Here is a 15,000-nt window from a genome sequence, read left to right on the forward strand (position 1 = left end):
ACCACAGTTAGAACCCACTGCATTAGACCCCACTACATAAGACCTCACTGCATTAGACCCCTTATACCTCACTGCATTGGACCTCGCTGCAAAAGACCTCACTGCATTAGACCTCACTGTATTGGACCTCACTGCTAAAGACCTCACTGCATAAGACACATTAGACCTCACTGCATTAGACACATTAGACCTCACTGCATTAGACACATTAGACCTCACTGCATTAGACACATTAGACCTCACTGCATTAGACCTCACTTTATTAGACCCATTAGACCTCACTGAAAAAAACACACTACATAAGACCTCACTGCATGAGACATATTAGACCTCACTGCATGAGACACATTAGACCTCACTGCAAAAGACCACACTACATTAGACCCATTAGACACCACTGCGTTAGACTCAACTCCATTAAACTTCATTGCATTAGACCACACAGCATTAGAACCCACTGGAATCCAGCAGCATGTGTCTGAGAGACAGAAACACCAATGCATTAGACCTCCTCTGAAGCCCACGTGCCTAGCTACACTATGAGTGCATGTACTGTACACATGCACTGAGAGAGAGAGAGGCAGAGAGAGAGGCAGAGAGAGGCAGAGATACAGCCTACGGTCCAAGCAATGCACGTGTGTGTGTGTGTGTGTGTGTGTGTGTGTGTGTGTGTGTGTGTGTGTGTGTGTGTGTTTGTATGTATGTGAGTGTGTGTGAGCTTGTAGATTATGAAGAGTGCACTAGTGTTCTCATCAATATTGGCATTCTATAACGGTATCTGGTATCATTTGGAGGTCATGAGTAATAAGACATATGAAAGAGAACACTGAAATGATCTGACAAGACAAGATCTAACTGTTACCGGAGTTCAAACTCAACCTAGTGAGTAAGCGTTTAGGTATTATTATGTCATACATGAGAACAAACCACCAGAGGATCTGAGACTTCTGCCAACCTAATGTTATTATAGTTTTTTACATTTCCTTTCCTTTAGCTTTTTTATTTTCATTTTTTGACTTTATGTTTAAAAAGTCATTGTTGGGACACAATAGGACTGTCCAGTTTTGTTCTCACGGTCCCAGTAGCCCACCTAAACTAATTCCAGGGAAAACACTGCGTGTGTGTGTGTGTGTGTGTGTGTGTGTGTGTGTGTGTGTGTGTGTGTGTGTGTGTGTGTGTGTGTGTGTGTGTGTGTGTGTGTGTGTGTGTGTGTATGTGTGTGTGTGTGTGTGTGTGTGTGTGTGTGTGTGTGTGCGTGTGTGTGTGTGTGTCTGTGTGTGTGTGTGTGTGTGTGTGTGTGTGTGTGTGTGTGTGTGTGTGTGTGTGTGTGTGTGTGTGTGTGTGTGTGTGTGTGTGGGTGGGTGCGTTCGGAAGTGTGTGCCAGCGTGTCTTGGCAGCTAAATTACAACACGCTCAACAATAATAACCGCACAAAAAAGCCAGTTCCTTCACCGCAACCTAAAGACCCCCAACCCATTCAACAACGTCACGATACTCTACAACTCATGAATCACTGCCAAGCCCACAGTCCCTTTGCTTTAGATTTACTACAGGAAGAAACGTGAGGGAAAAAGCACCCTGCTGGCTTTCACCAGTTAAAGCCACCATCCTCGATCTCCTTAATCTCAACAACATCGGCTGTGATAAACAACAAATGCATGAAACACACATGAAAGTTTGTTTTAAATTCCTTCTTCTACAATAAGACATGCTGCTTTATTAGATAATATTGTTTCTTAAAAGGAGCACGAATAATATACAGTATAAATAATACATGTGTTTGCAATTATCATTATTAACTATACCATATCATTATAGATGTAGTTGAGGAGTTATAGGTGTTATAGATGTTTAGTCAGTTTGGTTTGATTGTTAAATCCCACTGATAAGAACAACAATAGACAACAGAAACAGCTACTGTGTTTGTTTTCAGTTTATTCATAAAATGTTATTTACCATCACAGTTCCTGATTCTATGCACATTGTGCTGCGTTACCTTAACTGTTTGTAACTCTGAGAGTGTACAAATGAAACCAAATGGACCCGTACGGGTCCAATTTGGTTTCATTTGTACACTCTCAGAGTTAAGTTTTTTATTTTTAAGGATTTTGCTGTGTAATTGTCAGAAAGACACCGGAGTGAGTTTTTAGTCCAGTGCTGTGAGGGTCTACTCACTCTACTGGTGTGATGTTGACCTTGGGTCTTTGAGGTTTGGGGGTCGCGTGCGTCAAGAACAACACGGCCTCTTCCTCTAAAGACCAGACACTGGGAAAACACACGCACACCGAGTAGCACAGAGACTCTTATCTCCCATGAAACCACGCACGCACACACGTGCGCACACGCACACGCACACGCACACACACACACACACACACACACACACACACACACACATACACACACACACACACACGGCACATATCATTCACAAAGCTCTAACCCAGAATGAGCGCATGTGTCACAGAGCATATAACAATACCAAGCTTCGACGAAAAGGTATTGTAAATACTGCATGACACTGCAAAACTCGGATAGTTAATTTGACTCAGCAAAGTGTCAAAACGGATCTTTATACGCAAGGGTCTGTTTTCAACTATTTCAGAGTTACATCTGAATGGACACTCAAGACAGCCTCTGTCGCTGTTTGTGTGTGTGTGTGTGTGTGTGTGTGTGTGTGTGTGTGTGTGTGTGTGTGTGTGTGTGTGTGTGTGTGTGTGTGTGTGTGTGTGTGTGTGTACCACCATGAGAAAGACTCACCTAATAAGGCATGTGTTTTTTTAAAGGCCACCCATCATGGAAGCCATATGGACTTTGAGTTATTACCAATAAATCTACTACTACTCTACTCCAAACCACTCACTCTCATAGCAATTATCCTCTGTGTGAGTGTGTGTGTGTGTGTGTGTGTGTGTGTGTGTGTGTGTGTGTGTGTGTGTGTGTGTGTGTGTGTGTGTGTGTGTGTGTGTGTGCGTGCGTGTGCGTGTGTGAGAGAGAGAGAGAGAGAGAGAGAGAGAGAGAGAGAGAGAGAGACTGTATATCAATCGTACTCTACCATAGAGAAACGTGAAATAGAGAGAGAGAAGGTAAGATAGATATATTGAGAGAGAGTGCAAATAGATATAGAGATGTATAGAAAGAGAGCAATAGAGAGGGAGACAGAGCGAGACACACACACACACACACACACACACACACACACACACACACACACACACACACACACACACACACACACACACACACACACACACACACACACACACACACACACACACACACACACACACACACACACAGATGGATCATGCATGCCCTCTCTCTCTCTCTCATGAAAGCCGAGAGCTTTCAGATACAATATAAGAGACTTTGCAGGGATTTATCCGATGCCAAAACCAGTCCGCTAAAAACATCACAAGACCACATCGCACAAAAGCATTCAAGATTTACTATCAATGCACTTCAGGGTATGAATACAAAAGAGAGAGAGAGAGAGAGAGAGAGAGAGAGAGAGAGAGAGAGAGAGAGAGAGAGAGACAGAGCCAGAGACAGAGAGAGCTCAACAAGCTAGTTTAACCGCATGAACCCTATAACGACCATATTCTTGGGCATACTGTGGAGAAAATAGCCAAGCTACAAGCTCATCATGCGTCACATTGCAAAGCATTGTGAGCTTGTAGATCGTCTATTTTCGGTTAAGATATTTGGTGTTGAGGGGAAAAAAAGGAGCAGACCTAGTATAGAGCCCCTTGGGACCCTAGTTAACGAAGTATATCGGGTGTAGATGCACGCTAGATGAGCTATGTAGCACAGTATGTGTCTGGGAATGTTTGTCTCTGCACCGAGCTGTAAATGTCACAGCACATATCAACTCTGCCATGCTTATTAACATGCCTGCTATTAGAACTACACACTGCACCGTATTAGTATACTGTAAACACACAAGCATGTGTGTGTGTGTGCGTGCATGCGTGCGTGCGTGTGTGTGTTAATAACATGTCCGTTATTAGAACTGCATACTACACAGTATTAATACACTGTAAACACCCAGGCATGTGTGCAGCCTCGTAAACAAACATAAGTTATCTCTAAACCACAAGAAACTGGAGACAGGTCACATGGAAGTTAATAGTAACGCGCAACGTGACATGTTGTGAACTTAGATCTGCTATTTTCGCCATTCGACATGCAACAAAAATATATAGGGTTTAAGTGGTTCTAGCTTTGGAGAGAACATGAATTCTTGATTAAACCGCACTATTGTCCCCTGTAAGCTGTTACAGGTACATCTTACATCTATAATTGGAGATAAGTTTCATGTGTTTGTGGAGTTTTGGTTGTCAGGGGTCTTACAGCAGAGCAGTAGTCTGGTGTGCTGCCTGCCTCCAAACATATATTTCTCATGGGTCTGGCTATTGGTGAGGCAACTGTTGCCCTTTTGAATTTAAACACAATAACAATTGCATAAATATTAGTTATGCAGGGTGAGGTGAGGTGAGGTGGGTGTATGGGCGGGGTGCTTTCAGGTATGGGGCAAAACGACCGAGGGCCACTTTTTTTTGTCATTCTAACTGGTCACATGACATCACTTCCTGAATAAAGACACATCATTTCCTGTGCCAAATCCATTTGTCCTGGATTTGTCTTCCTGTGTCCGTCCTTGAGACGTCGCCCCGCGCCCAAATGAAGCAGCTATTTCAAAAATGTCTTTCTTCCTGCCTCCTCCATTGTGTGTGTGTGTGTGTGTGTGTGTGTTGCACGCCCATCCACACACCTATCCAACAACCTCCTTAACAATAGCATGACCACGTCTGTTGCCATGACAATCATCTTGCCCCTCCTTCCTGAACTTTGACCTTACGCTTTCTGAAGACAGAAGCAGAGGTGCAAAATGGGGCGATCCCTACACCGCCCCGCCCCCAGACCCCATAAATCAATGTGTGTGTGTGTGTGTGTGTGTGTGTGTGTGTGTGTGTGTGTGTGTGTGTGTGTGTGTGTGTGTGTGTGTGTGTGTGTGTGTGTGTGTGTGTGTGTGTGTGTGTATGTGTGTGATCTTGGGTCGGTTGGTCATTGACCCTGGCCCCATAGGGAAACAATTCCCATCAGAGGACAAAGAAAGTGTGCTGTACATATGTGTGTGTGTGTGTGTGTGTGTGTGTGTGTGTGTGTGTGTGTGTGTGTGTGTGTGTGTGTGTGTGTGTGTGTGTGCGCGTGCGTGCGTGCGTGCGTGCGTGCGTGCGTGTGTGTGTGCATGTGTCTCTGTAAAACACCCCACACACACGCACGTGCACGCACACACACACACACACACACACACACGGTTAGAAAATTCATGGACATCTAAGATCACATATAGCACTTTCTCCTCCTTGCAGCCAAGCTGCCTATGACAGCTGAAACAGAGCGGTATTTTGTGCAATGTCTGGCTTTGTTCTTTGTTATGCCAGCAATGTTCAGGCCACTGGTGGCGAGTTTATATACGTGGCGCAGGCCTCCAAAATATGAGTATGCAGAGTCTTCTACATACTGTACCCAAGGTTAGTTATAAATCCAAGTAACGGTTGGAAACTTCTAATGTTTATCCTGAAAAGCCTGGTCCATAGATAGATCAAAAACACAGCCTACTTCTAGAATCAGGACGCACACGCACACGCACACACACACACACACACACACACACACACACACACACACACACACACACACACACACACACACACACACACACACACAGACCAGCATGTGTGCACCTATATGATCCATGCATTCAGTTGTGTCAACACATGGTGAGCTACAGTGATAGCACTGCAGGCTCATGCTATATACGTGTCAGATAATCCCTCAATGACTGGCCTGGGATCAGATTACACACAGTCAATACCACCGCTGGCCATTAGCAGGATGAAGGAGCGCTGGCCTGGGATCAGAGCTTGGGGTCAACCTCTGGCTAATTACATGGAATGTTGAGAGCGTCAATGTTAATCATCGGCCTGGATTATGATTGACAGATGGTGGAAGGCGACAAGCCACCGCCCCTTACCGCCAGGTGTCTGTGTGTGTGTGTGTGTGTGTGTGTGTGTGTGTGTGTGTGTGTGTGTGTGTGTGTGTGTGTGTGTGTGTGTGTGTGAGACACAGTGTTGCCCCAACTGTCACCACCCTGGTGGTCTTTTTCACACTTCATTATGATTAACAGACTGCAGTGTGTGTGTGTGTGTGTGTGTGTGTGTGTGTGTGTGTGTGTGTGTGTGTGTGTGTGTGTGTGTGTGTGTGTGTGTGTGTGTGTGTGTGTGTGTGTGTGTGCGCATGCTACAGCTGCCAGAACGCATCAAAAAACAGAGTTTGCACTAACAAGAGAAGCTAGAGCCTGATTTATACTTATAGCTGCGTGCCGTGTGGAGCACCCAAAATAGCAGATCTACAAGCTTACAATGTGCATCTGTTGCCGTGACAAACCTCTTGAACTGTGTCCTACGCTTTCTGAAGACAGAAGCAGAGGAGTGAAATGGGGGGGATCTCTACACCACCCCACCATCGGGACGCCTGAGCTTGTAGATCTGCTGTTTTTCTGGAGCGCTACACTGGCACACAACAAAAGTATAAACTAGACTTAAGGGGAGGCCGTGCATTCCCTGAACAAATAGAATATTGGGCACTGGTACACAAAGTAGGGTCTGAGGACCTGTGCAAGACCTTGGGGAGGTTCCAGGGGGTCCACAGAAAAATGAGGAACGGTTTAAACACTTAAACCCAATTCTGTTTTTGGCTATTAAAAAATAGCCGATCTACAAGCTCACAACGTATCGCAGCACTTTATGATCTTATAAATCAGCTATTTTTGCCGATTGCTGGCAAATTGTCGACAAAATGGTCTCTCATGGGGGTCAATGGCAGAAGACAGGAAAAGTACCTAACACCAGGAAAAGTGTTTAAACACGGCGGCGGTTGAAAAGTAATCCCCCGGTCTCCGTAGCGACATCTTTACCAAACAAAACGACAGGCCGGCAGACAAACGAAACGAAACAAAACAAGGGGTATTTTTGATGCCAAAAGGATTGCACCGCCGAGCAAACAATAGCTCGGGCCGTCACAATAACAAAGCACTACACGGTTCGGGCCTATTGTTGCTAACATCATTATCTTGTTTGGAAGGTGGTTCCATTGAACACGGGGACATGCACAGCAGACAATGGCTACAGACAGGACCCTGCAGGTAATGTGGTAACAGTGCAGGTATACATTGATGAATGCGTCGTTGTCAAAAGGCTGCCTGCGAATGGATCGCGGACGCAACGCAATGAGACTAACAAGGTTGTGAAACGTGAGTAGACGAACATTGTCTTCCCCAGGTATCTTTGGCTAACACGGAGGTGCTTCCTAACAAGGTCTAAAACACTAGCAATGAAACACAACACCCGCCGACGTCTTGGAACGGGCCAATGATGTCGCAGCATTCACCGTGTGGTAGGGTGGAGAGAGACAGAGAGAGACAAAGAGAGAGACAGAGAGAGAAAGACAGGGAGGGAGAGACAGAGAGACCAAGAGAGAGAGACAGAGAGCTGGGCGTCTATTGTGAGAGAAATGTACAAATCTCTGTTCCCCCCAAAAAAGGCACATGGCTTCCAGTTAGCGTGTTAGCTTTCCCTGAAGAATGCCACAGACGTTAGCAGAGCTGCTGCAGGACGACACAAACACAACGGCTTGTGTTGGCCGAATAATGTGCTGTTTCAATTGAAGATCACATGAAGAGAAGTCAGCCGCACTTAAGATTTTATATAGAACGTTATTCATATTGGGGGGGAGGGGGGACTGAGTGTGTGACACTTGCTGTACTTAGAAAGGGCATGAACCCCTGGGCTGATTTTGTGGTTTGTTTTCCAGACAGTTCAGCAGGGTAAAACATAAGCAACACAGCTGCAGCTAATCTAATTAATAAAGGGTGTCTTAAGGTTAACTTGCAACATTGTAATGGATATGCTCTGTCGTTGAAGTAGCAGAACTACAAGCTCACCACGAGGTGGGGATGTGAGGCGTGGGGAGCTTGCACGTCAGACGGACATACGTACGTACATACTTACAGAGATTTCATGCATTTATTGTAAGGTTATTAACCCATTAAGAACGGGAACGCATATATATTTTTGGGCTATTCAAAAATAGCAGATATACAAGCTCATAGCGCTACACAGAGTGCCGTGCTACGAGCTTGTAGATCTAATTTTTTGAAAACATTTTGTGCAAATCTTTGAATATATACATTTTTGAAACATTTTTAACTCAAATCTTTGCTTCTGGAGGTCCCTGGAACAAAATATTTTACAAATGTTCGCTTTAAAAATATATATTTTCAAAGATTTGCAAAAAAAAAAAAATCACGATTTTTCTAAAATAGCAGATCTACAAGCTCATAGTGCGGCACTCGGTGCCGCGCTATGAGCTCGTATATCTGTTATTTCTGAATAGAAGATAGCCGGGTCATTCATTTCACAGCAAACCACAGAGTTATCAATGAGCACAGTTACAGTATTGGGTCTTGTACGTAATGTATATACTGTATGTATAGCTCTATAAGTCTGTCTGGTTGGCATTGTTGTGTTAATGCCTGGCAGCCATGGAAGTTTGTTGGAAAATAACACCTGCAATTGCCTACAATAAAGCTCCGCTCATATAATATTACCCAGGCAGGAGACATTTGATATATGTTGTGAAATAATCATGGTTCTTCCTTGATATTGGTCTTTTAGTGAAGTGGCAAGCTGACCCGCGTGGGAACGATGGCTTTAGAGCCACACAGTAAAATACTCAGTGTGCATTTATCCATTTGTAACCCTGAAAGTGTACAAATGTAACCAAATGGACCCGTCAAGGAGGTCTTTTATTGTTGTTGTTAAGACAACCGTTAAATAGCTCTATATTCTGGTACTTGCTCTAGAATGTTTGTTCAGTAACAGGGGTCTCCCCATCTCTCCAGCTCTTTAGTGAAAAGAAAAGACATTTTCAGGTCGGGATAGCAATTTTACCCAGTCAGGAGAGAGGACTCCTGTACGCTGATAAAAGATCTTTGTGGGGTTCCTTCTTCTGGTCTTCTGCTGAAAATGTATTTTACGTTTATCAAAGAGCTGGAGAGACTGGGAGAGCCTGTTATTGAACAAACACTTACAGTAGACAATGCTTACTATCGGAAAATAGAGCTTTAAGCTTTTAACTAAAATATTTGTTTTTAAACCACTGGCATCTGTATTGTGGGGAAAGCTTTCGCAGAAAATAGCAGATCGACAAGCTCACAAGTGGTTAAACCAAAGGAATATCACTTAGACCACCAGCTTTAAATTAACCAGAAACTCAGTGCAGTGCCACACATGAACGGTCTTGGTATGCAGCTGACAAACTTTTGACCCGTGAGTCAGAAACACTGGCTCCGCTGTAGGTTTAAGGAAAGCTATAGCATAATTCACTGTCACACAAGACACAAGAGGCCGAGCTTCCTGCAGGGCCAACCTCTCTAGTAGAACCTGTGTGTTAGATAACAAGTAATACCTCAAAGTCACGCTAGCCAAACGCATGAACTTTTACCCTCCTTCCAGAGCTTAGCGGGCAGGGTCAACTGCCTGGCTGGGCCGGCCAACCCGGCCAACCCTGACTCTGCAAAGTCCTGAGTGTCGGAGTAACTCTTTAAGGCATGGGTCTACAACAGGGGGTCCGGGACCGCTACGGGGTCCTCAGAGTTACTACAGGGGGGCCGCCAAATCTTTGTGTGATAGGAACTTTTTTTTTACATTAACCACTTGAACCCTAGCCTCTCTATTCTGAGGGGAAGAGGAGGGAAGGGGGGAAAAAAGAAAGTTTTCCAAGTATTGAGGGATTAAAATACACATTGACATGAATCCAACACAACACTACTTTGACAGTACTGTTAAACAAGTCTATGGAGATATCTCTGAAAAGGTTTAATATGCAACACAATTTTAAACAATATGCAGTGGGGGTCCCTGCTTCATCTCTCTATCAGCTAAGGAGTCCTTGGCCTGAAATATTTTGAGCATTTTGTTCAAAACTCAGAGAGTTTTATACACTCTCTGAGTTAAAAAGACACTCAGTGTTTGTTGTGTGCATTCTTCACATCCACAGTTAGCTCTGTGCACTCGCTAACCCTAAACAGCAGTAAAATGTGCCGTTCACAACCACTCCCCGCGTTGCTGACCACACCTACTTTATCAATGATCTGTTTTTCAGGTTTCTTTCTTGTGATTAAAGGCGATAGGTCTCGCTGCTGTCTTCCCAGGAGATAGCCAGAGTGAAACCCTACGCCGGCAAATCAACGTCTTCTCAGAAACAAAGGAGGCGGGGAAAACCCCATGGACGCAGTGGAGAGAAATATCCACTGATGGAGAGAATTAAACCTCCCGTTCACCCTGTCTGAACCACTTGATTTCCTAAATCACTGCTCAGCATGGTTCAAGACCAGCAGCTGCAGCACTAGAGAGATAAAGAGAAATAGAGAGATAAAGAGAAATAGAGATAAAGAGAAATAGAGAGATAAAGAGAAATAGAGAGATAAAGAGAAATAGAGATAAAGAGAAATAGAGAGATAAAGAGAAATAGAGAGATAAAGAGAAATAGAGATAAAGAGAAATAGAGAGATAATGAGAAACAGAGAGATAAAGAACTAGAGCTATTTCTTACTATTTCTGGGACCCAATTTTGGAGAGTCCTAGATGAGGGAGTACCCCTTCATCAGCTTCAGTTCTGTAGTGTTCCAATTCCAAATTTTGTCAGCTCATTTATTTATTGAATCACTTCCAACGTCAACTGTATCCTGCATGAGATCTCTCTCCTGATTGGATGAAATTGGCAAGCCCTAACTACTAAAGATGAGCTGGAGAGACAGATATTACTGTTACTGAACAAACACTCTATAGCAGTGTTTCTCAAATTTTTAAATTTCAAGGACCCCCCTTAACTGAGTTACAGACATGTAAGGGTCAATTTGGAACCCCCTCAAGGAACCATGAGAGTCCGTGGACCCCTCTTTCAGAACCACTGCTCTATGGCAATCATCATTATGGGACATACTATAGAGCTATTGAACACGGTTATCGGGATGCAGTATCCTTGGCAAGCTCCCCCCCAAAAAACGCTGTGACAACATGTCAGCTACTGCAGTGACCTGTGAAGACTTGAACAGCATGGCAGAGTGTCTGTGGATTAGTTCAACAGTTCAGCAGTTCAGCTAGCAGAGACCCTCCCTCGCTATAGGGCCCTGCCGGACAGCAACTGGGGGCCAGCTGTTAGCTCGCATCCATTCTCCGCTTGCTGACGAGAGTTGACGCCGCCACACAGAGATGGAATTTGACCGCCGGCCAAGTCCACTTCCCAGCAAAACAGGACAAAGCCCTTGTCCTCCTATAGCGTCGTCAGGGGATTTCACCAATAAAGTCATTCACTTCGGGATATCTTCAGATTCTCCCTTGGAATACAAATCTTATGACCGGTCGAGTTGTTCCCTGTTCTCTGTTCAATGCCAATGCTTTATGACAGCGGGACAATCGCTACTTCTGTTTTTTATAACCTATAACAGGGTTGTTAATTGCATTTGCAATCACCTTGTATTCCCCACATCAAAGTACTACAGTATATAGTGTATACAGTATACTGTACATCGTCTCTGTCATATCAAATTCAAAAATAGCAGATCGACAAGCTCAAAACACGGCGCGAAGCGACACGTTTCGAGTTTGTATAGATCCGCTATTTTTGATACATTTGTGTGACGCTGTAGTATGATCAAGTAGGGGATTAGGTTACAAAAGAAGACACAAAAGTTAAAACATGGAGATAAGAGGTTTCTGCCCGACAGCTACGATATCATGTGGACAACTAGGATGACAACTTACTGGTATGACAGGAAACCAGCAACTCTAGGGGTCCCTACAGTATGAGGACCAGGCCTGGGATTCACTGAGACATCCCTTAGTGGAGACGATTCAATCAGGGTAGCAAACCACAAAAACACGAGTCTCACTGTAATGCCTAATTTATACTCTGTCCTGCGACAAAGTATAAATCAGGATTTAGTTGCTCTGGATAACAGAGCTAGCTAAATGCCACCAAACACAGTGCTGGTGTTCGGCTATTTTGACAAGAACCGCGTGGCCAAACGTTGAAAACCCGAACTTCCCCTTTTACGCTCACCTGCGTTATCCAAGTCAACAGACACAGACACTGCAGTGTATGGATGTGACTTCCTTACCTTGTTGTAGTAATGGAGTTGGACAGAATGCCACTGGCCATCGCTGACCCCTCCCGGGACAAACGGAGACACTGTGGTCTTTGTCTCTCCTGGACAGAGGGATGGACGAAGCCCCGAGGATACGAGAGGGAGAGAGAGAGAGGGAGAAAGGAGATTAGCGTGAGGGGAACAACAGAGATGGAGGGAGGCAAGTCAGATACGAGAGAGGGGGGGAAACAGAATGACAAAGAGAGCGAGACGAAGCGATGGACAGAAGCGAGAGAGAGAGAGAGAGAGAGAGAGAGAGAGAGAGAGAGAGAGAGAGAGAGAGAGAGAGAGAGAGAGAGAGAGAGAGAGAGAGAGAGAGAGAGAGAGAGAGGAACAGAGGGACAAAATAAAACAGTGAGAAGAGAAATGAGGTGTCATTTCAATGGTGGAGTACAGACTGGTAACTCATGTGTGTTTTTAACCACTTAAACCCTATATTCATATTTGACTGGAGTCCCCCAATGGCGACTGGAAAGAGAGAGTGGGCAAATGTGATGCCACACACGCATGCACAAACGCACACGCGCACACACACACACACACACACACACACACACACACACACACACACACACACACACACACACACACACAGACACACGCACACACGCACACATGCACATATGCACACACATGTACATGCACACAAACAAACACACGTGCGCGCACACACAATACACACAGAGTGCTCATAAATCAAGCTGTGGAGAAAGCCAGAGTTAGCTGCAGTATCAATGCTCTCATTGAGCAGATTGCAGAGCACAATGGCTGCAGCTTTAAACAGGATTTAGTCAGTGTTTGCCAAGGGCAGAGTTAGCCAGGGCACAAATTCCATGCCCCGCAAACCAGCTAATATCACAACAACACTTTGTGTGTGTGTGCATTTACTGAACAAGTGTGATAGTGTGCCAACAAATATTGTGTTACTAAAATTGTATATACAATATGTCTGCGCATGCATGCATGCGCCTGTGTGTGTGTGTGTGTGTGTGTGTGTGTGTGTGTGTGTGTGTGTGTGTGTGTGTGTGTGTGTGTGTGTGTGTGTGTGTGTGTGTGTGTGTGTGTGTGTGTATGTGTGTGTGTGTGTGTGTGTGTGTGTGTGTGTACTTGTGGATGTACAACAAGTGATTTGCATGCATGCGTCTATTAGTGAATAAGTGATGCTTGTGTGTCTTTTTGTGAGTAGGTGACTGACTGACTGAAGCTTTGCTCACACTAAACACATCAGTCGATGGATCAAATTAATTTTCAAAGGAAAGCATGCGATGCAGCCACGCAAGGTTTCCGACCAGTTGCCAATATTTGAAATTGTCATAAGGCTGGTTGAACAAACTTCAGTTAATGGTTGGTATAATTTAAGTATTATAATGGTTTAAATAAGTTTTAATAAAGCACATGTTACACTCTCCCCAAAACTAAGTACCAAATTAGCTTGAGGCAAATGTTTCACTCTATGCTGTAATTGTAACTTTGTCTTGCCAGATATTAATTATTATAATGTTATATTGCCCATGAACTGTGGTGCAAGATACGTTTACTCAAATTTTACGCAACTTGAATTATTTATATTTTTATATAAGTGTTTACATTACGTAACTACTCTCAAAGGAAATATCATTGTAAATAAGTCTATCTACTAAAAGACATGTCATGCTATGTCATGTCAGAAACATCTACATGCCGGAGCCGTTCCAGATCAAAAGGGGAACCGATGCATCCAGATCAGGGGTTCCCAACCACCGGTCTGCGAGAAGGCGGCCGGGAATTCCAAGTTTTCCCCGCCGTGAATCTATAACCTTGCGTCACCAGGATTTTCCACAGAGCGGAGAAAAGTTGAGTCGGTCACATGAAGATACCAAGGATTAGTCAGTGATGTCACTGAGGTTTATAAACAGCTTTGTCCGTGCTACTTCCTGTAGTGACATCACTGTTGAATCCTTGCTATCTTTATCTTTGCCTTTGTTTCAACGTGTGTTGACGTGCTACAAGCTGTAGCCAATTTTGTCACGATGACCGATCGCACTAATGAAACACTAAACAGGATTATTATTTCATGTCAACATTCAAGTACAACTATCAGAAGATGTAACTCAGGTAAAGTAATGTGTCCCTCTGCAAGTTTAACTAATGTTTCCCACCTGTCCAAAGTAATTTCTGATATAGACATAACCTTTTTGAATCACCTTGTTGATATAACACCAGGCATATAGGTCAATGATATAACATGATGTAGTGATATAATAATATATAAATAGCAGCCAGTGAGTGATGTGTCATTGACTGGCAGTCAACTTGTGTTTTGATACGATTGATGCGAGCGACCCAAACCCCCCCCCCCCCCCCCCCCCCTCCAGAACCATGCGAATTTTATGAACTGTCAGCTGGTCCATGGTAACAGAAAGGTTGGGAACCCCTGATCTAGATGCACCGTCAATGTATTTGTTTTGAGCAAATCTGGACTGTTGACTGACTGACTGACATTGTTGCCAGATTCTGCGAGAGTAACACGCGGCCAAGTCTACAAAAACAAGCCCAAAAGAAACGACTAGGCCACATGATCCCGCACACAGGGGGTCCCCTGCAAAAATGAGTTAATAATAGCCAAGCTCCTTGGCGTGAAAATGTTTGAGAAACACTGGTTTAAATAACATTAGGAAGGAATCACAAATAAGCAACTACAGTTTAGAGTAAACAAGTTTACAGTAGACAAGCCCCCTGAAAAAAAA

General features: G+C 44.2%; 1 protein-coding gene across 1 annotated transcript in view; it reads right to left on the bottom strand.

Moving 5' to 3' along the window:
- The window catches only part of LOC311039682 (cadherin EGF LAG seven-pass G-type receptor 1-like), a 157,256-nt gene that overhangs the window by 71,628 nt on the left and 70,628 nt on the right, over positions 1-15,000 (bottom strand). The window contains 1 exon segment of the mRNA XM_084049633.1: positions 12,248-12,336. Within this exon segment, the coding sequence (XP_083905759.1) occupies positions 12,248-12,336 (89 nt within the window).

This window comes from Gymnoscopelus microlampas (genome assembly GCF_963454915.1).
Source record: "Gymnoscopelus microlampas genome assembly, chromosome: 23".
Classification (NCBI taxonomy): domain Eukaryota; kingdom Metazoa; phylum Chordata; class Actinopteri; order Myctophiformes; family Myctophidae; genus Gymnoscopelus; species Gymnoscopelus microlampas.